The sequence below is a fragment of the Melanotaenia boesemani genome, chromosome 20 (genome assembly GCF_017639745.1).
Source record: "Melanotaenia boesemani isolate fMelBoe1 chromosome 20, fMelBoe1.pri, whole genome shotgun sequence".
Lineage (NCBI taxonomy): Eukaryota > Metazoa > Chordata > Actinopteri > Atheriniformes > Melanotaeniidae > Melanotaenia > Melanotaenia boesemani.
Genome location: NC_055701.1, coordinates 10,511,720 through 10,535,955, shown reverse-complemented (window position 1 = coordinate 10,535,955; position 24,236 = coordinate 10,511,720). Strand labels below are relative to the sequence as shown.

The window sequence follows — 24,236 nt, the reverse complement described above, 5'->3', positions numbered from 1 at the left end:
TGAGAAGACTATTGCTGTCTTTATATTTACTGTGTTGCTTTGACGTTATTACCAAACACTGGGTAGTAGGTATAGTTCTCACTCAACTTAACTGAAAAGGTCTAAATGTTGTAATCATTTTTCTAGTAGTTGACCTACTTAATAATAACGAAGGAAATGTATTGTGTATAATTTCGCACTGTCTTTTATACATTTTTGTGACAAAAATAGCTGAAATCTGGTATGAGAAATCTTAACCAAGTTACAGACGAATAAGTAGGCCTTCGTGCAAAATTTTTCTAGATTTTTACATCTCGAACACATAAATACTGAGTTTCCATTTGCTATTAAATGCAGCATACACCCATCATGAAAGCAGGAGGTTCCGGATGTAGTGATGCGTGGTTGTAACGACTTCCTGTCGGCTTTGCTGAATGCTGATTTGCCAGTCGCGTTCTATGGAGTTGGCGCCATTGTGAGGCTACGTGCTGTCTTTTGAGTGCTCTCCCCGAAAATACTCGTTTTATTGCTATTGTTATCTATTTAACTACGGCGCAATGGCTGATAAAGACGGTAAGAGCGCATATTTTTCTCGAGTAGAATGCTGAATGTTTTTCGTTTAGGATGATAGAAAACCCAATTCAGGTGTACCGGTGGTCGTTGGCGCGCCAGACCGCATCGCATTTCATTGTTAGAGCAACAAGCTAGCTGCTAGCTTCTGCTAACGTTAGCTGCAACTCCTGTGACCACATTTTGACAGTAGATTTGTTAGTGGTGAGCGCGATGTTTAATTTGAGTTCAGATGTCATTTGAGAACATTAATTCTGTCTTCACTAAGCTAACATGAGCATGATGGTCTAATTTGTAAGAAAATAAACCAAAAAGCAATACACAGCCTCTAAATGATCAGAAATACTAAACTGACATAGTTTAAGTAACGATTAGATATTTCATGTTTAGTCTAGATTAATTAGTTGCTGCGTGATTTGTAAGTATAATTGAATTATAGCTTTGTGTTGTATAAATATGTTTCATTTGCAGCTGCATTTGATGATGCTGTGGAAGAAAGGGTGATCAATGAGGAGTACAAGATCTGGAAGAAGAACACCCCTTTCCTCTATGACTTGGTCATGACTCACGCCCTGGAGTGGCCCAGCCTGACCGCTCAGTGGCTTCCAGATGTCACCAGGTGAGAAGGGGATGTGTTACAGTTTCACAGGTATTTATTTTTGATACATAAAAACAACATGTATGACTGTTACTTCTCTCAATACAGACCGGAGGGAAAGGACTATAGCGTGCACAGGCTGGTTTTGGGAACACACACCTCTGACGAGCAGAATCACCTTGTTATTGCCAGCGTTCAGCTCCCAAATGATGATGCTCAGTTTGATGCCTCACACTATGACAGTGAGAAAGGAGGTGAGGGATATTTAATGTCTATTCACCAGCTAAAAGGGTCTATGTGTATTGCATATTCTCAAAGGGTGGTTTTAGATTGAATGTTTACTGATGACATCTTTTTTTTTTCTTGTTCTTCTTTTAGAGTTTGGAGGCTTTGGCTCTGTAAGTGGAAAAATAGAGATTGAGATCAAGATCAACCATGAGGGAGAAGTAAACAGAGCTCGTTACATGCCCCAGAATCCTTGCATCATTGCCACAAAGACTCCCACCAGTGACGTGCTGGTCTTTGATTACACAAAGCACCCCTCCAAACCTGGTAGGTTTGTAATCAAACACCTATTTTGGAGATTTTTAAAAGGAATAAATAAAAAACTGCAAGTGTTGTTACTGCTGAAACGCTACACATTCTTATAAACACAATTTTGTTTCTGTTGAAGACCCTTCAGGGGAATGCACCCCAGATCTGCGTCTCAGGGGCCACCAGAAGGAGGGCTACGGACTATCCTGGAACCCAAACCTCAGTGGATGCCTCCTCAGTGCTTCTGATGACCATGTAAGAAACTTTTTATTATTGTTCTGCTCGTTCTCAGCTTTTGTTTATGTTAATATTCCTTAACTCAGTTGCACATTTTAATTTAAATACTTTTTAATGATGTCTCAAATCTTCCGTATGTGTTTTTCTGCAGCTTTCTGCTGCAAAACACGTTTTCCTGTCTTAAATTTTTTAATGCATCTCTATCTCCACATTCATCAGACTATTTGCCTGTGGGATATCAGTACAGTGCCCAAGGAGGGTAAAATAGTGGATGCTAAGACAATCTTCACAGGCCATACTGCTGTGGTGGAGGACGTCTCTTGGCACCTGCTCCACGAATCACTCTTTGGATCTGTGGCAGATGACCAGAAACTCATGATGTAAGAGAGCTTGAGAGATGACTCATGGAAAACAAATAGTTCATTTTCAGCTTCTCTAAACAGTTGGTGCTTTTGTCTGCTTCTGGAACAGCTGGGACACACGGTCCAACAACACCTCCAAACCCAGCCATGCAGTGGACGCCCACACCGCTGAAGTCAACTGCTTGTCCTTCAATCCCTACAGCGAGTTCATCCTGGCCACGGGCTCTGCCGATAAGGTGGGGCTGCTCTCTGTAGAAACTTTTTTTATAATGTGATTCTGTTATTTTGCTTTAATTAAGTGATGCTGACTGGTGTTTGTGTATAGACTGTGGCTCTTTGGGACCTGAGGAACCTGAAGCTGAAGCTCCACTCATTTGAATCTCACAAGGACGAGATCTTCCAGGTAAGATACAGTCTTACAGTTGGTTGGATTTTATAAGTTTTTACCAGTTTATGTTGACTTGTGTTCTGAATCCTGCCTTGTCTTGTTAAAAGTACTGCCGTAGACATACACATGGAAAATAATTTAAGCTGGAAAGTTCAGTTGCTGCTTATTCCATCTGCAGACTTCCCTGTTTTGTTTTGTCATTCAGTTGCCTTTTTTTGTCACTCTTTTGTCTCGTGGATGAGACTCTTAGACTGGATTGCACATGTTCTGCTTTGCAACCTCAGTAAATTGTGTATAAGAGGACATTAGCCAGAACTCTGCTGTAGGTTCTGGTTTGAGTGGGTTGAGAGAGCAGAAAATAACAAGCTGTAGTTCAAAATGCTAGAGTTTGTAACAAGACAAGAAAGGGTTGAAAGAAATTATGGCTCATGTTACAGTTTTGACCATATTATAGGGTTCATTTCTCACTGAAAAACACATGTATGTCCTGATTTTAATTAGTAGTGGTTATGGGATTAGGCATAATTATAATTGTGTATATTTTAGTGATTTACTCAAACAAATCTTTTAAAGGACTGAAACTTTTTGCCAATTGTGTTAAGTTAATTCCGCAAGGTTTTAAATGTTCAGAAATGCCACCAGCTGATTAGCTTTGTATTTTGAGTGATATATTTTAAGCTATAGTTTTATTTTCTTTAATAACCCCTCCTAAGCTGTTTCAGTGACATACAGCAGGAGTTGAACTGATTGGATGACTACATTGGGAGTACGGTTACATGATTTCTTTGGGAATGATGCACGCTTTGAAAGGGGTGTCTTCTAAAATTGGATCTGCTAATCAACACCCCCATTAAACTGTTAGTTTGTGACCCATCGCTTGTTTTACTTTGTAAACAATCAATGATGTCAGAACAAACAGTGGGCAGACAACTTTTTAGGCACGTAACAGAGACGTTTAACCCCATCATCTCTTCCTTGCAGGTTCAGTGGTCTCCTCATAACGAAACCATCCTGGCCTCCAGCGGCACCGACAGGCGGCTCAACGTCTGGGACCTCAGTAAGATCGGAGAGGAGCAGTCACCAGAGGATGCTGAGGATGGCCCTCCTGAGCTGCTGGTGAGTGATGATGAAGAACGATACCTACACTTGGTTGGGATTTTAAAATAAAATTTTACACAGGATAATAATTTGTTCTATTTTATGCCCTTTCAGTTCATCCACGGTGGACACACAGCTAAAATCTCAGACTTCTCCTGGAACCCCAACGAGCCATGGGTCATCTGCTCTGTATCAGAGGACAACATCATGCAAGTGTGGCAGATGGTGAGAACTTAATGAAGGACTTGTCCTGTTCAGTAAATTAAAGGAATTTGACTTTGTGTAAGAAATGTAATACTAATAATCACACCATGAAGGAAATGTTAATTTATTATAACAGAACAACAGAGTGAATGTGTTTTGTGGAAACTTGTCTTCCACAGGCTGAAAATATCTACAACGACGAGGACCCAGAGGGTGCTGCAGATTCAGAGGTCCAGGCATGAGTCCAGTCTTCACGTCTCCTCTTTTGACCTGCTTGTTAAAAATGGATCAGTTTCCCAGTGCTGGTTGTGGAAGCAGTAAAAAATCTTTTCAAATACGTACATTGGGCAGCAGTGTTTTGTAGAAGATGGAAAAATAAAATACTGCGCTCTCATCGCATCATCACGTATTTAAAATAACGTCTGTTTGGTCCCTTTTTTTTTTCTTTTCTTTAGTTTTTCAAACAACTCTGGCTCGTAATGAAACTATCACAGACCTGTGTCGTCATTCAGGCTTGCATTTTTATGGATTTTATTACTTTCATTTGTGCAGAAAACCTTTTATGATGATCAATTTATAAGTCAACTGTATATACTGTAGGTTTCCCTTTTTATTTGCTTGATATTTGTAGAATAAATTTCCAGAATGTGTGTTTTTTCCCTTGTTTCTCTGTGCTGCATCTGATTTTTTGTGTACTTAAGTATATTCATAATAAAAATATTTACAGTAAAGCTGTACACTTTGTTTTTTGGCAATGCAGTTTACATGTGAAGTTGCATGCTAGAGTACTATGCTGTACAATACAATCTAGTAGTAAAAGTAAACATCCTGCTATAAATGACAGTTTTTAACTAGATATGCTCAAAGTGCTGGGGTTTGGTCTGACTTCTGAAAGTTGTTGGTCTTCCTCTGTAGTAGTGTTACCGGATTCATCCGTATCTCTGTAAGACAAAAACTAAGTTATTGAGGCTCTCACAGCTGGTTGTAAATTAAAACTAAAAGGATTGTTATGAATTTACCTCAGAAATGTGAGCTCTGTTACAAGACCATCGTTAACATCCTCTAAATCCATCTTCGATTTTGTTTGAACTTCAAATTCTATTTGTAGTTCTCTCAGAGTTTCTTTTAGTTTTTCCACTGTCTCCTGTCAAAGTGGGAGAATTTCAGATTAGTGCTGCAACACATTCTATATAGTTTTTGTCTCATTCGTACAATTGTACCTTGTAATGTGTTATGCTCTCATCCCTCTCTGTCTTCATCAGATTAATCCTCTTCTCTAGGCAGGATCTCTGAAGCTCCAGTCTCTGTATGTCCTCTATCAGAGGCCCCAGCCTGGCTCTCAGGTCCACTGCTTGCTCCTTGCAGTTTCTCAAGGCTTCCTCCCCAAACTGCCTTCTCTTCAGCAGGGCTAAGACGCGAGGCTCATACCAGCTCTCCAGTGTCTTCACACTACCACTAAGCCTCCGCTGCAGCCTGATGGAAGCCTGCCGGCATTGACTGACATCGCTCATAGCCCGGGGCCTGCATGGCTTAGAGGACTGATCCCTGAGGGAGTTGAGCTGGTTCTGGTGGGCAATCTTCAGCTGGGTCAAGTCCTGCGTCAGACCTTGGATGTGGGCCTGGAGCTCCTCCTATAAACAGATGTAAAAAAAAAAAAAGCACTGATGCCATTATAAAGTAAAGTTAATGTCATCTTTGCTCTAGTATGCTTAAAATGTTGCTGTTTCAGGTGAGGTTACCAACAAATATAATTAAAAGTATTCTTTCAAAAACTCAGACTGCTAGTCCCATTTACATACTTTTAGGTTTTTGTAAATTTCATGGCAGGTAAAGATCTTGACACTCTTCACTTGCATTTAACAGTTTCTTTGATGTTTGCCACATGCATTGCCCTTCGTTTTATGCAAATGAAAACCAATAATTGTTGGTTGCAGAATACAGTTTTAATCTTGGAGTAATTTTTCCAATGAGAGTCCATACCTGTGTAACAGCAGACTGAGCCACCTCATACTCCTGTGCAGCAAGCTTCATTTGGCTCTGGATGCACTCTCTAGCTGCAACAAACAGTTTCCTCTTCACCTGCTGCACTTCCTCTTTAACAGCAGTATAATCCAGATGAACCAGAGTGAGCAGCCTCTGCATCTCCTCCAGCTTCCTTCTGAGGTGCTCCACAGCCTGCAGCATGGGTTCCTGCAGGCCAATGAGCTCTTGTATTAGCTTGTCTCGCTGCTTCTCCAGATGAGACACTTGTTGGATGCAGTGCTCAAAAAACTGCCCCAGAGTTTCCATGTCTGCCTGATCCACCTGGAGCATACACTGCTGAGTGTCTTCATGTATTGGAAACGCAGTCTCTGTTTCACTGTCACAGTAGCTGTTTTCTAAATGATCACCCATGTGTAAGTCTTCTGTACATGTATCTTTCCCATCCTCTGCTGATACTTGATTTTGATTTTCCATGACAAGCTAAAAAAAACAAGCTCAGAATAAACAAGTTGACTCATTAATCAACTATTAATTAACATTAACTGATGAGATTGTAGTTTTGATCAGCTGATCATCTCTTTGTAGGTTATTTGCATGATTAACATTTATACTTAAGATCATTGCTAAGCTCACAAAGTTAATTATCAAGAACTGTATACTCTACCAATGATTAACAGCTCGTATTAACATATTTTTACTTACTTCTCTGGAGATGGTAGATCGGCAAACGTTCTGACAGTAATGAATACAGCTTGTTTTCAGCTTTTAGTCCTCTGCTGTATGTCTGTCTTCAGGAAAACAGGCACATTTTGTGTCTATAAATAACACTGGAGGCACTGAAACCCTATCTAAGACTCCATCACAACCTCACATGGGATCACAAACTGTGCCAGTGCTGGTAGCAGATTGGCCTACATGATCTGGATGCATTGGTAGGCACATGTCTGGACCAGCTTGGGTGCCAAAGAGGGGCTATATTTATGGTTTCATAGCTTGGTTTTATGTGTATCTATGAAGAGAATGACATCATGGTAGAAACCAACACATTTCCCCTGCTTTCTAGCAAAAAAATCTCACCTCTCTCATCTGTTCAGGTTTGCAGTGTTAGCATGTCTATTCGCCCGTTTTGATCATATCTATGTGTAGAGTTATAGTCCAACATTTGTTTGGAGAGTTTTGCATGATGTCCATCAAACCTCTTCCGGACAAATAAAAGCAGCCACACACAATGAGGAACTTTATGGGAGAACCTAAATATGGGAGAGGAGCACTGTTAGCCCGTGAGATTAAGTTATAATTTAAGGCATCCGTACATTAATATAATGCACTGCAATGGTGCATCATTTCACCTTTTGGTTCAATGGGAGTAGCTGCATGATATGATAATAAAGCAAATAAATATACCAACCATTATATATAATTTAATTGTCATTAGCTGGTTATCATTAGACTATATTTACTCAGAAAGTCGTAATTTGATTTTAATCTTTGAATCTGACTTGCTTCAGGCCCATTGTTGTTCCCTCCTTCCACCACTAGATGTCCTCACAACACCTACCGCGACTTCTCGCTCCTACCTGAGCGCGCACCCTGCCTTCCTCCTCCTCCAGGTAGGAGCTACAGGTCCAAGGCACTTTCCCCTTCATTCCGTCTCTGGTTGGCTTCAGTGGAGCGTCTGCAAACAAAACAGCATCTGACAACAGATGAAACACTTTTTATTAACAGCCAACAACAGTGGCCAGGCTGAACCGGTGGAGACAAACAAATCCCGAAGTTTTCTGATAGTTCCCCGAAGTGCGCCGAAGTTTTCACGGAAATGGTTCACCTGAAGTTTTCCTTCGGACGCTGAAAAGTTTGGAGTTGGAGAGGAAGGACGCAGCAGGGAGACGATTCAGATGGAGAGTGGGTGAATCAGTTCATTTGGATAAAGTTTCTAAAGGTATGAATAACGCCTTGCTTCTGTTTCTAGTTTAAATGCATTTTGATTAAAAAAAATAAAAAAGAAAAAAAGAAAGAAAACACGATTCTGGTCGGTCAAGCTTCTTTTGTTTTTAGTATAGAAAATTACACAAGTATTCTTGCGCAAGAGTTAGGCTACATTGTGAAACAAATTGACCGACTTTTAGTAACCTACATGTATGGTTTATTCGGCTTTAATACAAACATAAGTTTAGCCTTGAAGTCAAGACAGCAGCCTTCACATGTAAAAATCAGAGATCTGCTTAGTAATTAGATAAAATGTGGTGCGAATGGGTGGCAGGAGGTTGAGCTGCTGCATGCAAGCATGCAGAAGAAAATCGTAGTTTAAGAATTTTCCTTAGCATGGCCTTGAGGGATCCTAAGCAGAGGTAATATAATACCTGTAGTGCTCCTTTCAGCTATGGCTCTTATGACAATGACGGCTACAGTTTCCCCTCATTGATCTAACTGGAAAGAATTGACACTTGGTTTAATCTATGCCAGTCTATGTGCACTGCTTGTTCATTAACGTGACAAAGATTAAAAAAAAAAGAGAGAAAGATCACCTTAGGACCTCTAATATGTGCTGCATCTCTTGAACTTTGGACAGGGACCAAGCTCCAAATGAAAACTTTTCTGAAAACTCTGCAGCACTTCCAGTTAGTGGGAGTTTTTATTTTCACTTCCATGGCTTCAATTTTACCTCTGGCCCTCTCCGGTAGGTGAGGCTGAGACAGGGCCATTTGTTTAGAAAGGGTGTGTCACATACTGGTGCTCCTTCTTCATCAGACTGCTGTGCCAAGGCTTGTACCCATGGAGATTAAAGGTGTGTTTTGTAAGCACTACTATGGCAGAGTCTGGTAGGGAGCCTAGATTGAGATGAAGATCCAAGTAGCATTCAGTTTGAGATGGGATGATAATAGAGTGAATGCACATGTTGGGAATTTTTACTGGGAAGCATCAAAGCGCTATCTTGTCTTGTGAAACTGCAGTCTGGTAGGTCCAACATTTCAATTGTTTACTGTCTTCACCATGAGCTGGCTCAGTAGAGGAAAGGTCAAATCTGCTGGTTGTGAAGAGGCAACAAGAGGAACATCAATGTTGTAATAGACACATGACTGACTGACTGAATGATGTCTGAGTGTCATGGTGACCTGCAGTGAGGAAATGCCTGACACATGAGTGGGAGACTGTATGCTATTAATCAGAGGGATTACCTGATGATTAACTCATCAATAGGTCCTTATCAACACTTTGACAAATGGCATGATTGGCTGTAAGGATAAAGAAGTTGGTGTACATATGCAAACAAGTCTGATTTTCCACTTTGTTTACACCCCTAGACAATATATTTAGTTGTCTTTATGGGAATTCACATTGTCTCTCCTCTTACTCTAGGAGTCTTTTATTCCCACATTGCATTTTTGTCTGCTGTCGGGCACTCCGGCGACTCTCAGACTGGGTGAGCTTCCAATTCAAAGTATATAGTTTTGGCCTGAGCTGAACAGAGACCCAGAGATGCCAGGATGTATTTTTAAACCCCAGTGTCCAGCTGTGTTTGACTTCTTTGTGAACTGGCCACTACACTGCACAGCAGTTTCTTTTTATCAGTTTGACCTGCCAGTTCTGGGGTCTTGTTGTCTACAGAAGCTGCAGTCCAAACTTGGAGCCCCCGGCAACCCCTGAAGCGAAGCAAACAAGGCACTTTCCAGCCGTTGTCCCTGATTGCTGTCATCTCTGAAAGCTTCCAGGGAAAATTTAGACAGGTTCCCTTTTCTAATTTAAATCTACTGTTTAAAAAAAAAAAAAAAAAAACAAGCTTTAGACGATAAAGACAATAGACGACAATCAGTTTTTCCTTTCAATTTTATTTTAAGTTTCCCATTGCTGTATTTCCAATGTGTCTTTCCCGCTTCCGCAGAGTTAAATTTTACACACATGCACGTACAATGAACACTAATATCACACACATCATAGCAGTCACATATTATAAAGTTATCGCTAATTGACTTCCATGTGCCAGCCATTATCCATTTTCCGCCTTGACTGAGTCTCCTGTTCCACTGTATGAGGGGCGTGTTGTAAGGAGAGTATGAGAGAGATGGGGAGAAAAGAGGTAAGAATGAGGGGGGTGGAGAGCGTGTGTATTTGTGTATGTGTGTTTGGGGGGGCGAGTGAAGGCATATTTGGAAAGAAGATGGTAATTATCAATCTCTAAGGAATGCAGCTGCTGTGCTTACCCGACAAGCTGCTGCATGGCTACAGCAGCTTCACAGTGCGCTAGCTTGCTTCACCCCATCCCAAATCTACATTCTCCAGCACACACACACACACACACACACACACACACACGCACACACACACACACACACACACACACACACACACACACACACACATACAGACACAATGAGCTTCACTAACTTCAGAGAACCTTGTAGAATTTTGGTTTATTTATGGCATATTGGCCTGCAGCATTTATTGTGTTTATTTTTATCACATTCATTACCTACACAGTGTTTTTTCTCAAACTGCATCCTTTCTGCTGCAAACAAAATGACCACATAATTCCTGTAAGGGATGGTCTTTCAGTCCAATTCCTTTGCTGCTGCATGTTTATGCTGATATGTTAAATAGGAAACCAGACTGTCTTTTAAAATGTTATTTTATTCTAATCTTCTCTGTCTAGTCTGCACTGAAAAAGAGGCCGAAGTTGCGAAGTCTATAGAGCTCTCCTTGAAATTTCTATAGTCACAAAATGAATCTCCCCAAACTTTCCTTAAGTCATCGGAATAGAGAATTTTTCTTTCATAGTAGCCCCATCATCCATCACAGCACATGCCACGCTCATTGAGTGTTCACAGTTGAGTGTGTGTTGCAGAGCTGTAGTTCAGACAAGGTTACTAAAGTTTGCTCTTGAGTAGCAGTGCTCTCCTTTGTTTGTTAAAGCCCAGAGAGGACAGCCAACGCCCTGACTGATACCTGCAGGTGCTGTGCAGTAACAACACAGTTTTTTGCTCAACACTTTAGTTAAAGAGTAATTGCAAAATGTAAAAACTGTTATTTTCCACACGTAGCTGTTACTGTAAAGCCTATTCTCCTCCCTTCCTTTCTTTGTACCTTGCGATAATACAGGAATGGATCCAGAATTGATTCCGACTCCTCAAAAAAACAGTATTAACCCTCTGATCTGTCATTCCTTTCATCTAACCTTACGTAGCCTGATGTTAACCTAGCTCAATACCAGATGTAGATGTAAATAGCCTATTGGATAAACTGGGCCAGTCATAATTTAAATGAAGGTGGCTGTCTGCATCTCTGCCACTCCCTCTTCCCTTATTCCCATGAGGCAGTAGCAGTCTGCTCTGGCAGCTTCCCTGTATGACTCAGTGCAGTCAAGAGTTACATTTCCTGGAGCCCCCTCCTTTAACCCCGAGGCCACTCTCTACCTGAGTTTCTTTTTGCTTGTGTTAGCCGGAGTTGATAAGGTTACTGTGAGCCCTGTGAGAGCTCTGTGAGGTCTGAGGGGCTGCTGTCTTCACCTGCTGGAGGCTTTGAAGTTGTTCAGATCTTTATTGGATCAGACATTGATTACACTTTTTTATTTCATGAAACATTTAAGCTTACAGTAGGTTCAGTACAGACTCTGTTGTGTGAAGTTCTCAGAATTGGTGTAAATCCCACCTTTAAAGGTATTTTTAAAAACAAATCAATAGAATTACTGTATTTATAATTCAGCTTTGATACTAATCTGTTGAGGGCGTGTTAAGTAGTTTTTAAAAATAATAACCGGCTTTCCCTCTTTACTTAGGTGGAGATCCCTGGTGTGTAATCCTGCATTTGCACAGTAACCTATGTAGCAGTGCTTTGCTTTAGGCCAGGCAGGTGTCAGGGGGGCTTTGCATCACTTTAACTTTGACTTGCCCGCAAAAGAAGAGAGGAGACCCAGGTTTGCTCTGGAATTTGTGGCCTCAAGCTGTAAAGCATATAGCTGTCAGAAATGCACGATCAATTCATGTTGTTTCCAAATATGCTGAGTCTCCAGGTCTATCTCATTGTCAGTGTATAAACTATTATCTGTCGCTGTTTACTTTGTGGTGATGTGTGCACAGTGCTGTCAGTGTCAGTGCCGCAGGTATTGACACAGTGCTCTGAGGTTTTTGGGGTTAGAGTGGTATCTCATGTCCAACGTGAAGTCTGACGTCTTTTGTAAAAGGATAAGTAAACAGCATGTTGGAACACATGCCTCAGCAGGACCGGGGTGTGGCTTCAAACCCAAAGCAGCTTTGGTGTGTGTGAGGTGGTGACAGAGTGAGGGAGCAGAGATGTTTATCGTGATGTGTATGATAATATGTTTCAAATGTTTGGGTAAAAGATCAGATGCTACATTGTCCTTTTTTCCCCTTAGTTTGTGTATTAACTTTGATGAACTGGTAGTTGTTGCTGAGAGTTATAAAAAACTGATGGGACGATGAAGCAGCTCTGTAATTATGTTATCACTGCTCTAGTTTTGGAAATAGCTTTGCTTATTTGCACCATAGTGACTTTTTAAATCTAATCAACAATTTAGTTGCTGTTCAAACAAACTAAAAACAAAAACACCTCACCAAACTGATATTTTTAGAGAACTTTAAAAGGCTGTCCACTTTTTGCATCATGCTTTTAGAAAGCTGAAAATTACAGGTTGTTTTTGTGTAACCACAGCATCCGTAGAATGAGTCACCTCCATGACATCCAGACTACACAGACAGTGGTCCTCTGGGTGGTCTTTGCCGCAACCCAGAGCTTATAGCTCTGCTCTGGTCCTTCTGTGATGAAAGTAATATGAGGAGTTGTTGGATTATCAGGAGCCTGTGGGCTGTGAGTGAATAAACCAGCCCTCTTCCTCTCGAGAGAACCGTCTGATTATTGGCAAACTTAGTCAGTACTGATGCAAGGATCTTAGTCATGACAAAATGACTGTAATTTGGAGTAGGAGAAAACATGGAGCTAAGGGCAGAAGAGAAGAGGTATACTCTTTCCTGTTATTGGCCTTTCACTAGAGCTTCACACTCAGAGACATTTCAGATGGTAAGCTTGTCTATATCAGGGGTGCCCAAGTCTGGTCCTCGAGATCTACCATCCTGCAACTTTTAGATGCAACCCTTCTCCAACACACCTGAATCAAATGACTGGCTCATTTCCAGGCCTCTGCAGGGTTGAATGACATGCAGATGACATCTGATTCAAGTGTGTTGGAGAAGGGTTGCATCTAAAAGTTGCAGGATGGTAGATCTCAAGGACCAAACTTGGGCACCCCTGGTCTATATTAAAATAACTAAGAAATACTTCAAGTTCTTCATAAGCTTCACAGATTTAAGTGGATGCTGCTGACATCAGGTTTTTTTTCTTTATTGAGCTCCAAGCAAATAAGTTTTCTTATTCATGTGATTCTGACAGTATTGTTTTAGACTAAAGGATATTAAGTGTTGGGATGTAACCTAAAGTCACACTTGTGGGATGAAACTTTTCACTTTGAAACTGGATTTCTTACAACAGATCAAAAATATTGCATGGACATTGGTTTGGAGCTATATTTATAATTATACAGGCATCAAACATGCATGTCCTTTTTTAGTTTTTAAAAATGATTTATTCTAGTTATTTTTTTATTTTTTGTCCAAATAATCTTAAAACAAGACAATAAAACTAATGTTAAAGCTATAAGCCATACATGCAATATTACCAAAACAGCAAAAAACAAATCAGTACACAGGTGTCACTGCACATATATACAGTATTTTAAATTTAAGTTATTTTGAATTGAACTGAACATTATTAGTAGCCATGGATGGAAGAAAAGTCTTATGCCAAATGTATTTGCATGAACATGCAATGTTGTCTTAGATTTGATGAACAGAAAGACTTAAATTTTTTCTTGTAAATGGACTGTATTTATATAGTGCTTTTCTAGTTATCTTAGCCACTCTGTAACACTACACATACAGCATACAGCACTTCTACTGTTACAAACTAAGTGCTTTTGCTCTATCATACACATCCATACTCTGATAGGCACATCGGGAGGCAATGTTTGATTCAGCGTCTTGAAAGTCATGTAGTCAGGGGAAGCCTGAAATCGAACTACCGACTTTCAGGTTGGCAGACGGCTGCTCTTTCACCCATTGATGTTTAAAACAGAAGTCAGCATCCAATCAAATCCATTTGATATAGTCATTCTCTCACTATACAGATGCTGTTTTAATTTCCTCCGACTGGTGTGATGCTGGAAAAACAGAATGTTATTTCTCTTTATGCTGCTGTTTCTGATGCTGCAAGGTGGTCACTTTCACTTCAACCCTGTGAAACCATGTTACATCTGAGACAGTTAGCGTTGCTTCTTTTATCATTTCATTCTATGGCTATCATAACTCAAACTTATTGATCTGCAAAACTCACCAAGAAAACAACAACAGCTTTTGCTATTGTAACTACACAAAAGCTGCTAAGTGATAGCAGAAGAAGTAGTAATGTCTTCAGATGGCAAGTTAATCTTTGTTTACATTGTTTAAATCAAAAAACAGAATTAATCTTATTATTTGGACATATCAAACCAGGATTAATACTTGCAAAATGAATAACAGTCCCATCAGCATCCAGACTGATGATATCAACATTTCTACAAAACATAAACTTAATCATCTACATTAGAGGGAGTTGGCAAGGCCTTGGTATAGGAACCCTTTGTTTTTTCACTCTACTTTTACTCAACCAGCGAGGTTTTGGCATTGCAAAAATTTGACTGAAATTCAAAAAGATGGTTTTCAAGCGAGCGTACAGAATATCAGACATCTGGCTGCACATCTGCTTAATAATGTCCCATATTTTATGTCCGCTTCAGAGTAGCCGTACTTTGTTACACAGAACTGTGATAATGAGAGGGCTGTTTGGGAAAAGTCATTTTTGTAATCTTTGGAAAACATGACTTGGGTTTCTGTGGTTTAGTTTCATGTCTTGTCATGCGGCAGCAAAGTATTCCCTACAGACTAAAAGATGTTTGGTTATATTTCTCACACATTACTTAAATCAGGTTACATTGTTTTCATGCATGACTTAAAAGCAGCCAAACTTTTTTTTTCCCACAAAGGATTCATAATTCTCTCATTCTGACTCAACTCCCACCCTCCTGCAGTCTTACAAGCCCTGATTTCTGTCATCTTAAGAGCTTGTTCCTACATTTAGCCTGTGATTTGGAGATAAGTATCTAATAAAGTGCGCTGCTGGAAGGAGCCCAGTTTAAGCTACACATCCCCAGGAGCAAAGCTGGGAAATCTGCCTCAAAGCAGGGAAGTTTAGCAAGGTGAAGGGTGGGTGGAAGGAACCAAGCAGAAGGCGATGAGCTCATTCAACTATGGGTGAAGAACACAGAAAGAGAGTGAAACAAGAAACAGAACTACACAGATGTATGAATGAATATAGTTGGTTAATAAAGCCTCAATGCACACTAGTGGATGTTTGTTTTTCACTTCTTTGGCTTCCTCTTGTGTGCCGTTGTGCCTGTCTGTAAAATTGCCTGAGCCTATGGGTGTGGCTTTGTGAATTATGACTCTGTGGTATGGAATGAAGGGAGCCATGCCAGTTCTTTCTTTGAAAAACCGTGAAGTTAGGTTTAGAGGAAGGAGTGTGGGGTCTGTGCTGGCTGACTGAGCAGCGCCCACGGAGACTCACAAACGCACACTGTTACACATAGAGTAATTTAAAGAACAAGACACAAGTTCTATCTTAAAAGCACCAACTCCTACATCAGTGTAAAGGAATAAAAAAAGCGACCTTTTATTTTTAAGAAGTCAAACCTTGAAGCAGACAGTAATCAGATGCAGTCAATGTTGGAGGAGCGCTGAACTTGGCAGCTTTTAGATGTGGGATGTTATGATTTCCACGCACACAAAAGCAAGGTTTGTTTTCATTTAGTGTTTTCACACTATGACACTAATTTTAACAAGTGATAAAGCCAAAATTATGTCTACTTCTTTGTCAGAAGTTGCTGTGATGGACAGAAGGAAACCTCAGATCTCTGTAGGATTGTTTTAATGCTGGCAGTACAAGAGGTTAAAAATCAATAGAAAAATCTAACATTTTCCTGTATTTAAGTGGTAACACATGTGATCCTTGTATTTTAAAGTATTTCTTCTTGGTCTTTTCTGCTTTTTCAGGGTGTAGCTCCAGCGTGAGGTGGCATGTCAAACCGGGACTCGTTGGGGTTTGGGGACCTGCTTCCCCAAGATGTGGTTGAAGTTTTTGCCCAGGAAAGACACAACAAGAGAGGCCGGAAGAAACGGAATCGCTCTCTTAGAAGGGCGTTTAGCTGGTTGAAGGGAAAGAAGAGAAAGAATCTCACCACTAACGGGCAGGGCCTGGGTCTGGGTCCTGCACTGGACCTGGCTTTGGATGGACATCCTGCTGGGCATCAGGGACACAAAGGTGGACAAAAGTCAGGAAAGCAGGCTCATCCACAAGGAAACAGTCATGGTAAGAACCCAAAGCATTTTATGTCCTCACTCAGTACCACCAAAGGTTGTATTTGATTAATTGTTTAAACCACTTAAAAAGCAAATCATCAGTTTGTTTCAGCTTTTCTTATGTGTGTCTTTTTATCTGCTTCAAGACATCATTCTAGGAGCTCCTAATGGTCTGTTTTGCACTGCTTTATCACATTGTTTATACTGTAGTGGCATATAAAAATGTACAGTTTATTCAGTTTTCTCAGACATATATACAAATACATATGTTCTTTAATGCTTTAAAGCTACTTGATCACGTTTTTAAGAGGTCTAAACATGAACACATAGGAAACCTGTGATTAAGTGAAGTAATTTGCAATCGCTTTGTTGGTGCAGCAGTTTTAGAGGACCAAAACATGTCTTTAGTTTTCACACTTGAAAGTCCAAGCCGACCTTTTATTTTGTTTCTCTGACTCTATATGTCTTATGTAGTCAGCTTAGACTTCAGTATGGATGGACTATTCTTACATGAACTGCCATTGTCCTGTGTCATCTTCTACATGGGCTACCGAATCAAAGTACACTTTGAACCAAACAAAGACCTACTTACTAGCATAGTCTATAATCTACCAGCGGTTTACTTTTGTAAGCTTGTAAACTGAGAAGTCCTGAACCGAACGTATTGAATAAAACTTGGGTGACAAGCTGAGTAAGAATTAAGTGTCAGGAACCTTCTCACAGACTCCCAGGCATGCGTGTTTGTTCACTGGATAGATGTTTGAACACCGACTTCCTTCTCGCCTTCTGACCTGCAACTCACTTTGTTTGCTTTGCAAAAATCTCTGTCCATCCGGTTCAGGTCTTTAGATTAGAAAGTTCTGCATTGATGTCACCTTCTATACAGGACAGTCAGGAAAAGCATGGTGTCTGTTAACCGTGTACAAACACACACACAGTGAGCCTTTAAAAAGAAGCATTCCCACAATATATAAAAAAAAATTGCAGCTACACTGAGACTTTTCCCAGAGCTGCAGATCATGTTGGAGCATGTAGAGTTGCGCTTGTATATCAACAGGCTGCACTCTTTCAGTCCTTTTTCTCTTTGTTAGCTTTTTTTTCCTGCTTAGAGCATGTGAACTGTCAGTACTTACTTAAGTTTTATTCCCAGGTTAATGACACCTAGATGCAGCAACACACACACACACACACAAAAAAAAACATTCCACAAACAAGCAAAACTTTGTTTTATGGAGTCAGCGTATGCAAAAACAGTGTTTAGTTGCTCAGGCTCTTTTATGTGTGCTTGTTTGTCTTTACTTATGGCTGTGGCTGACTGCTTTATAGACAGAGAAGTCTGTTTGTTTATTTTGCTGTGTCGTCTCAAAGTGGAATGCTAGATCTCAAGTGAGAAGGGTGTTGGGGATTTCCATTGGATCAAAGTTATTCAGTATCTATTCGTTAAACTATGTTCACGGTTGAAGATGAATATGTGGAGACACGTTTTCAGTTTCATATGTGGGTTTTTACAGATGATGATGAATGCATTGAGAAACACAAAGTTTTGACTACATGATGTGTTTGTGGGCACTGTTACACAATTTTGTACACTTTGTTGTATTACTCAGGGTTGGTCACAATAGAGTTTTGTTTGAAAAAGCAAACTGAACAGAGATATAAGTCTTTCTCTTCTGCCAAGGTTGGCTTTGAGGCTAACTCCCACACTGGGCTGAGGTCAGGAGTCTTTCGTGTCTTTCAAACCAATGTGCTCAACCCGAATAAAAGAAATGTTACTTTTTTCTGGGTTAATTCAAAAGTAGAAAGCAACATTTACAGATAGCAGCCATTGTAAGTATTTTTTAAATTACATATTAATTCCTATGAAGTGGTGAGGTTTAAGGTTACAGAGATATTTTATATCACTCCAAAGCTTGAAGTGTTGACTTTTAGAAATGATTTATGTGATAGGTAGGCTGCTTTTAAGCCATCAGCAATGATCGAGATATGTTGGTGCTAGCAGCAACCTCAGCAGACTCCTCATGAGACACTTCCTCAGATTACAGAAGAAGCTGAACAACTCCAGACAGCACCAGAGGGTTCATACAAGAGGAAAGATGTAACACTTGCCCAGAATATTGAATACCTCTAGCTGAGCCCCTGATGATGATTTGTATTGATACCAGAGGGGCCTCCTGCCCACTAGCTTAGTATGGAGGGCATGGTGCCAGTTAATTAAAAGCCATGCCAGCACCATTACAGTAAGGAACAGAAAGGAAGGAATAAAGGGCTCTGTTTTTCCTAACCCCTCTGCTCATTCTGTTTCACACAGTGCTGAGACAGGGGCACCCAGACTTAAACAAAGATTTAAAGTCCAACGACTGAAGCCAAGTACTGCGTTGGGATGAAATGTAAAGTAAACACTTTGTAATTTGCTCATTACAGCAAACTGTAGCTGCTTCCCAAATACTTCCAGTTTGTCATGTGATGTGTACTGTAGGTCGCTATGAATACCACATATCCAAAACAATATCATCATGTTTAAAAACAGGAGATGATAAATTCTAAAATTTACAAGAAAAATGGAAATTACCATAAAAACAAACAAGTAACAGCAAAACTCAAATAAGTATGTTTATTAATTAATAAAAGCATGAACTGATTGATAATATACAGCTATTCTTTATCAACACTTTCCAAACAAAAAGGCAGAACTTCAACAAATTCTGAGTTTTATTTATTTGGGACTTGGGGTAATAGATAATTCACATAATCAGGGTCATTTTTCTAAAAACAAAAAAAAAACACATGAATTTAATATTATCTAACAATGTTTAATGAGCATTTCCCACATTTTTCATATATGTCATAGACCTAAAAATTACTAAGTAGATTGGGGGGAAAAAGTGGATTAATTACATTATTTCATTCAGCAGATAGTTTTATTGGTTTTAAGCCATACAAGCAAAAAAGCAATCCCAACTAGGTGACATATATTGCAAAGATATGGGCTACCAGTACTGAGCCTTGGGGCACCTCATTAGTGTCAAGTGACCCTGCAGATAAAAATAATTAATTGTTGTTGCATTCCAATATCACTCCCAAAACAACCCAGCTAAGCAAAACCAAACAAAAACAAGAAACACATCACAGGTCAAAAAAGTTTAAGTTTAATCTTTGTTTTTCTCTTAGTCAGTGTCTGATCTTTATTCCTCTTTTATCTAAAAATCTATTTGTTTTTGTTTTTTTCAGTGTTCTGTTTTTTAAGACAAAAGATATTCTGCAAAAACAAAAGACGGTTTGGATTCTTTTTCGTCTTATTTGGGGAGAAAAGTTCACCTATTTACAAGTGTACATATGCCACGGTATCCAAACCAAGTTTTGGATATGTCTTTGCAAAACAACAGTTAATTTTTACATCACTGGTCACTAATATTAAAATAAAGGTTATTGCAGAAAATTTGCTGTCCAAATGTTTAAAACGTGACATGAAAATATTTTGTTTGGCATTGCTAGAACCCAGTACTGAAAATGTCCAACTCTATAGCCAACTCTAGTGTTTCATGCTTTTAGTTAGATGATACGGTACATACTCAGGTGGAGGATAAATCAAAGTAAATGCTGGACAGAAAACTAGAAACATTAAAGACAAAAGTTCAGGTTGACCTACATTCCCTGTCGAGCAAGCATTTTACCCTTTGCTCTTATGGGAATGCGCTTTTGTAAACAGCTCATGGAGTTTGATCAGTCAGGAAACTGCTGAAACCCAGTTCTAGCTGATGAACCCTGACCTCCCAAACCTTTCAGTGTGGTAGACCCATTAATTCTGCATTGTGTTTTCTGACATCTTTGCTGTGTTTTATCTTGAGCCAAAAAGCAGAGATTGCCTTTGCGTATCGCTGCTGTCGTGTGCAAACCTATGTCCAAAACTGTTATTTTTCAAGAAATGAATAAAACTGTATGGTTTTTGTATAATTAGACATAATGTCATCAAACTTAGTATTGTGTTTTACATCATATATCTTTGGTTAAATATTTGTAAAACTACAGACAGACATAAATGGTGACCAATAGTACTGATTTATGAAGAAAAAAAAAATAGCACGAATTTTGGAGATAGGTCTTTGCCTGACAGCAACGAAATGCACTTATAGTTAAATACTTGTACCTCTCTGTCAGTGAGATATGTTCCTCTCTTACTGTCAGTTCACTTGATCCTATGTTAAACTAGACAACAGGCTTTTTGTCTTACTCCATCTTCCCTTCATTGTGAGCTTTAACAGAAATTCCTCTTTATTTAATTATGAACAAACTTGTTGAAGACTGATTAGGTCATACAGTCCTAACAAGACATGCTCAGGTCACCTGTTTGCTCAAAACACTCCCTGAGAGATTCCCAGCATTCCTGATCTTCTAGATATTTCTTTGAGGAAGCTAGAAATAGGGAGCCCTTTGTGTTTGTGCTTGGCTTGCATGCCAGGATCAGGACATCTGAGCCATTTAATTTGACTTCCTTTGTTGAATATTCACTAAAAGATGCTGCTGAGCAGGATTACTAAGCCGAATATATTGACTATATCTCCTGCCTATGTTTTCTTACATTGTGGTGTAAAGCCCTGTTGGTTAAGGCATTTGTGAACCATCAGACCTCAGCTAAAGACATCTGACAGATTCCCTGAATGTTGTGGGTTCACGACCAGGTCAGGTTATTTATCAAATCCAATAGATTGAATTAAAGACATAAAAGAAGATTGTTGAATGGATGATAAGGAAACTGCATCTTCCTGCGGGAAGCAGAGACCCAGCTTCCAGTTTAAGATTACAGAACAGATAAGGCACAGAGGGGAAGCTGACTTGCAGCACGTCATTCATTTGCATTTAGCAAAGTAAAAGAAAGACATCACTGTCCATGACTAAGGGACACAGGTCACAGCATCCATTTTTAGACTGAAAGTAAGGTTTAATGATGTTGTATTATCATATATACTGTATATCTTGTAGTATTAAAAAAGTTGGTGGTGTTAAGCACCTATACCAGGGGTCTGCAACCAGCGGCTCCGGAGTGGCTCTCTGGACCTTCCACAATGGCTCATAATACCTGGCTAAAAATGCTAAGGAACTAACTAATGTTTTTAAATATAGACAAAATAACAAATGCAGGTTTTTTTTAGCAGCTTTTCCTTTTTTTTTTACATGGAATAATTGCATAGATTTTTTTTCTTGTCAGTAAGTTAGAAACTATGAGCTTTTTTATTTATTTATTTTATATAATTTTCCACAAATATTTACTTCCCATAGAAGAAAGTATGTCTATCCTCTTTTTTCAAGTCTTTTTTTTCTTTATTTTAAAACATAAAAATAGAAGTTAAATAATGGTTCTTCAACAATGACAACAAATTTCCTATAGTAGATATCTATCAAAAATGATAACTTGTCTTTTTCAGAATCAGAATTTAACATACTTTATTAATTCTAGAGTGGGAAATTTCAGTGTTATGTGTGTGTGTGTGAAAAATTTTATATACGTGCTTATATATATATATATATATATATATATATATATATATATATATATATATATATATATATATATATATAATAGGACCATATAAGGTACAAGAATTATAACAGAAGTATGGTGACCCATGAAGAAATAGAGTAAGAAGCAGAGTTAACCAGTTGTGTGTCCGGAGTTTCTTTCTGACAGAGAAGAACTGTTGTAAAGTGTTATAGTGTGGCAGGAAAGATCTCAGGTAGCGTTCTTTGTCACATCGGAGCTGCATGAGTCTCCTGGAGAAGGAGGTCCACTGTTGGTCCAGTGTGTGGTGGAGAGGGTGGTCTGGATTATCCATGATAGATAACAGTTTGTCTGCAGTCCTCCACCATGGCCCCAAATGTTTCCTGCGTGCAGCTAGTCACAGAGCCAGCTTTCCTGATCAGTTTGTTGAACTTGATCTTGTCTCTGGCGCCGATGCTGCTCCCCCAGCAGGCCACGGCAAAGAACAAGATGCTGGCAACAGCAGACTGGTAGAACAGATCTGAGCTTCCACAGGAAAAAGAGTCGGCTCATCACCTTCTTGTGTACAGCCAGACTGTTGGTCTTCCGGTCCAGTCTGCTGTCAATGTTCCCACCCAGGTACTAATAATAATATAATTCTCCACTGTGTCAACATTCATCCTCAGGATATAAAGGGGCTGTTTCTTCTTCTGAAGTCAGTCACCATCTCTTTGGTCTTATCCACGTTCAGCATCAGGTGATTTTCACCAGTCCACTCTACAAAATTTTTCAAAAGGTCTCGTAACATGCGACTCAAAACATTTTTTATTTAGCTCTTTGGATTGTAATTGTTGAAAACCCCTGGACCTTCAAGGAAGAGATTGTGCAGATTTACATGATTTTTCACAATCACTTTTTCACTTTTGTTATTACTTAGGCCTGGTACACACATAAAAGGATTTTTTAATCTGATTTTTTTTATCAGGTTAAGACCTCACACATGAAGATAAAAAATCAGGCATTTAACAGTGTTAATCATACTGTGTGTGGTGACTGAGATAATCTCATCACAGAACAACACACACATAACGATGCTGTCCCGCAACTGATCTACAATCTAGTCCTCCGAGCCGGACATCTCGCATGACCAAACGTGATCTAACAAAAACGTAGAAGAAGAACCATAGCAACAACTGGAAAACAGAACACCCAGCATTGAAGAGGATATGAATGATGGTGGTCTTGGGACTATTGTTAACAGAAAAAGCCAGAACTGAAAAAAATAACAGACTTTTCTCATATATTCATCTCATTCTTATTTTCTTTTTAACAAGGGTTAAAAAAAGAGTAAAAAACAGCATTACTCTTTGACCAATTAAATGAAAAATAATATTCCTCTAAAAATGCACAACAGCAAACTTTTGTTGCTCCACAGTAAAACAACAATGAAGGGTAGGAGAACGGGTTTGAGAAAACTGACTTATGAAGTTTCACTTCATCTCCAGGTGGGACGTAATCATTGTCCTTCTTTTATACCTTTGCCTAAAGGGAAGGTATCCCTCTGCAAGATACTCCTGTTACATAGCTTTTATGTGAAGATAATTTGTTGATTTTGGTGCATATTTTTTGTCAATTGAACCACCACAGTGGAGCAAGGATGAGGTAGACTTTACTTTTTCATCTATAGACAAGAACATCTGAAAATGAATCTCTGGCTGAGAGCACCAGAACAGACTAGGAAACAAGTTGATGCTGGTGCTATGACAGTTTCTATCTGAGGACTTGGCTAACCTGTATAGTAAACAATTGCGCAAATACTCATTTATTGTCACACGGTTTTTAGAGCATTTAGTAGGATTTTATTACAATAGGTGAAAAATCACCACACCTTTATGGTGGAGGCGATCATATGTAGGTCACTTCAACGTTAAGAGGTTTTCGAAAAGTGGCAGTTTCCCCCTCTGGTCCCATTTGAATAATGTGCTTGAGTTTCATTTTATTCCGTGTAATGTTCTAATGTTTGGTGTCAGTCTCATTGAACTAAGCAGGACAGCCAAAAGAACTGACTATTATGTATGAAATCACACATTGTTTCACTGTCAAGATATACAGATATGTTACCGTGGCTTTTCACCAGCTGCATGGGCTTTTGTCCTGAAAGGAAAATGTTTGCCAACACATTGTGGCAGGTCTACAGTGAGGTTGATAAATGTGTGCTTGGAGCTCTCTGAGTCACCACTCATGACTTCTGCAGTTAAGTTAGACAGCTTTAGAGCAAAGGTAGACAGTAGGCACTTGATAGTCTTGTTAAAGATAACTTTGTTGGTTTTAACTCACCAGTGCAACAACGTTT

The 24,236-nt window shown here is 39.4% G+C and overlaps 3 protein-coding genes across 5 annotated transcripts in view; 2 read left to right on the top strand and 1 right to left on the bottom strand.

Moving 5' to 3' along the window:
* Nucleotides 1–408: 408 nt before the first annotated feature.
* On the top strand, nucleotides 409–4,701 carry LOC121631591 (histone-binding protein RBBP4). Its single transcript, XM_041972603.1, has 11 exons — nucleotides 409–552; nucleotides 1,021–1,168; nucleotides 1,256–1,401; nucleotides 1,526–1,699; nucleotides 1,821–1,936; nucleotides 2,138–2,298; nucleotides 2,390–2,516; nucleotides 2,606–2,683; nucleotides 3,650–3,784; nucleotides 3,881–3,991; nucleotides 4,150–4,701. The coding sequence occupies exons 1-11, from the start codon at nucleotides 537–539 to the stop codon at nucleotides 4,210–4,212; spliced, it is 1,275 nt and encodes a 424-aa protein (XP_041828537.1). The 5' UTR covers nucleotides 409–536; the 3' UTR covers nucleotides 4,213–4,701.
* An 87-nt stretch (nucleotides 4,702–4,788) lies between these two features.
* LOC121631592 (syncoilin-like) lies at nucleotides 4,789–7,605 on the bottom strand. Of its 2 annotated transcripts, none has more exons than XM_041972605.1 (6): nucleotides 7,531–7,605; nucleotides 6,656–7,203; nucleotides 5,951–6,447; nucleotides 5,191–5,601; nucleotides 4,990–5,114; nucleotides 4,789–4,911 (listed from the first exon to the last, which is right to left on the bottom strand). In XM_041972605.1, the coding sequence occupies exons 3-6, from the start codon at nucleotides 6,425–6,427 to the stop codon at nucleotides 4,818–4,820; spliced, it is 1,107 nt and encodes a 368-aa protein (XP_041828539.1). In that variant the 5' UTR covers nucleotides 6,428–6,447; nucleotides 6,656–7,203; nucleotides 7,531–7,605; the 3' UTR covers nucleotides 4,789–4,817. The 2 variants fall into 2 exon arrangements, with proteins under 2 accessions (XP_041828539.1, XP_041828538.1); XM_041972604.1 differs by having other exon boundaries at nucleotides 5,951–6,433.
* A 3-nt stretch (nucleotides 7,606–7,608) lies between these two features.
* si:dkey-157l19.2 (uncharacterized protein KIAA1522 homolog) overlaps nucleotides 7,609–24,236 on the top strand; it is a 29,908-nt gene continuing 13,280 nt past the window's right edge. Inside the window, exons 1-2 of one of the 2 annotated variants that reach the window (XM_041972601.1) lie at nucleotides 7,609–7,892; nucleotides 16,105–16,420. In XM_041972601.1, the coding sequence (XP_041828535.1) occupies nucleotides 16,129–16,420 (292 nt within the window). In that variant the 5' untranslated portion in view covers nucleotides 7,609–7,892; nucleotides 16,105–16,128. The remainder of the gene's footprint in view (nucleotides 7,893–16,104; nucleotides 16,421–24,236) is intronic. The other variant, XM_041972599.1, reaches the window with a different exon arrangement.

Excerpts from the sequence above, each read along its gene's own strand:
- LOC121631592 (XM_041972605.1), bottom strand. The coding sequence starts at position 6,427 with ATGGAAAATCAAAATCAAGTATCAGCAGAGGATGGGAAAGATACATGT. Across the intron at positions 5,115-5,190 it reads AGAGCATAACACATTACAAG|GAGACAGTGGAAAAACTAAA; the intron begins GTACAATTGTAC and ends CCACTTTGACAG. Across the intron at positions 4,912-4,989 it reads ACAGAGCTCACATTTCTGAG|AGATACGGATGAATCCGGTA; the intron begins GTAAATTCATAA and ends TTTGTCTTACAG.
- LOC121631591 (XM_041972603.1), top strand. Across the intron at positions 1,402-1,525 it reads CTATGACAGTGAGAAAGGAG|AGTTTGGAGGCTTTGGCTCT; the intron begins GTGAGGGATATT and ends TTCTTCTTTTAG. Across the intron at positions 3,992-4,149 it reads TCATGCAAGTGTGGCAGATG|GCTGAAAATATCTACAACGA; the intron begins GTGAGAACTTAA and ends TGTCTTCCACAG.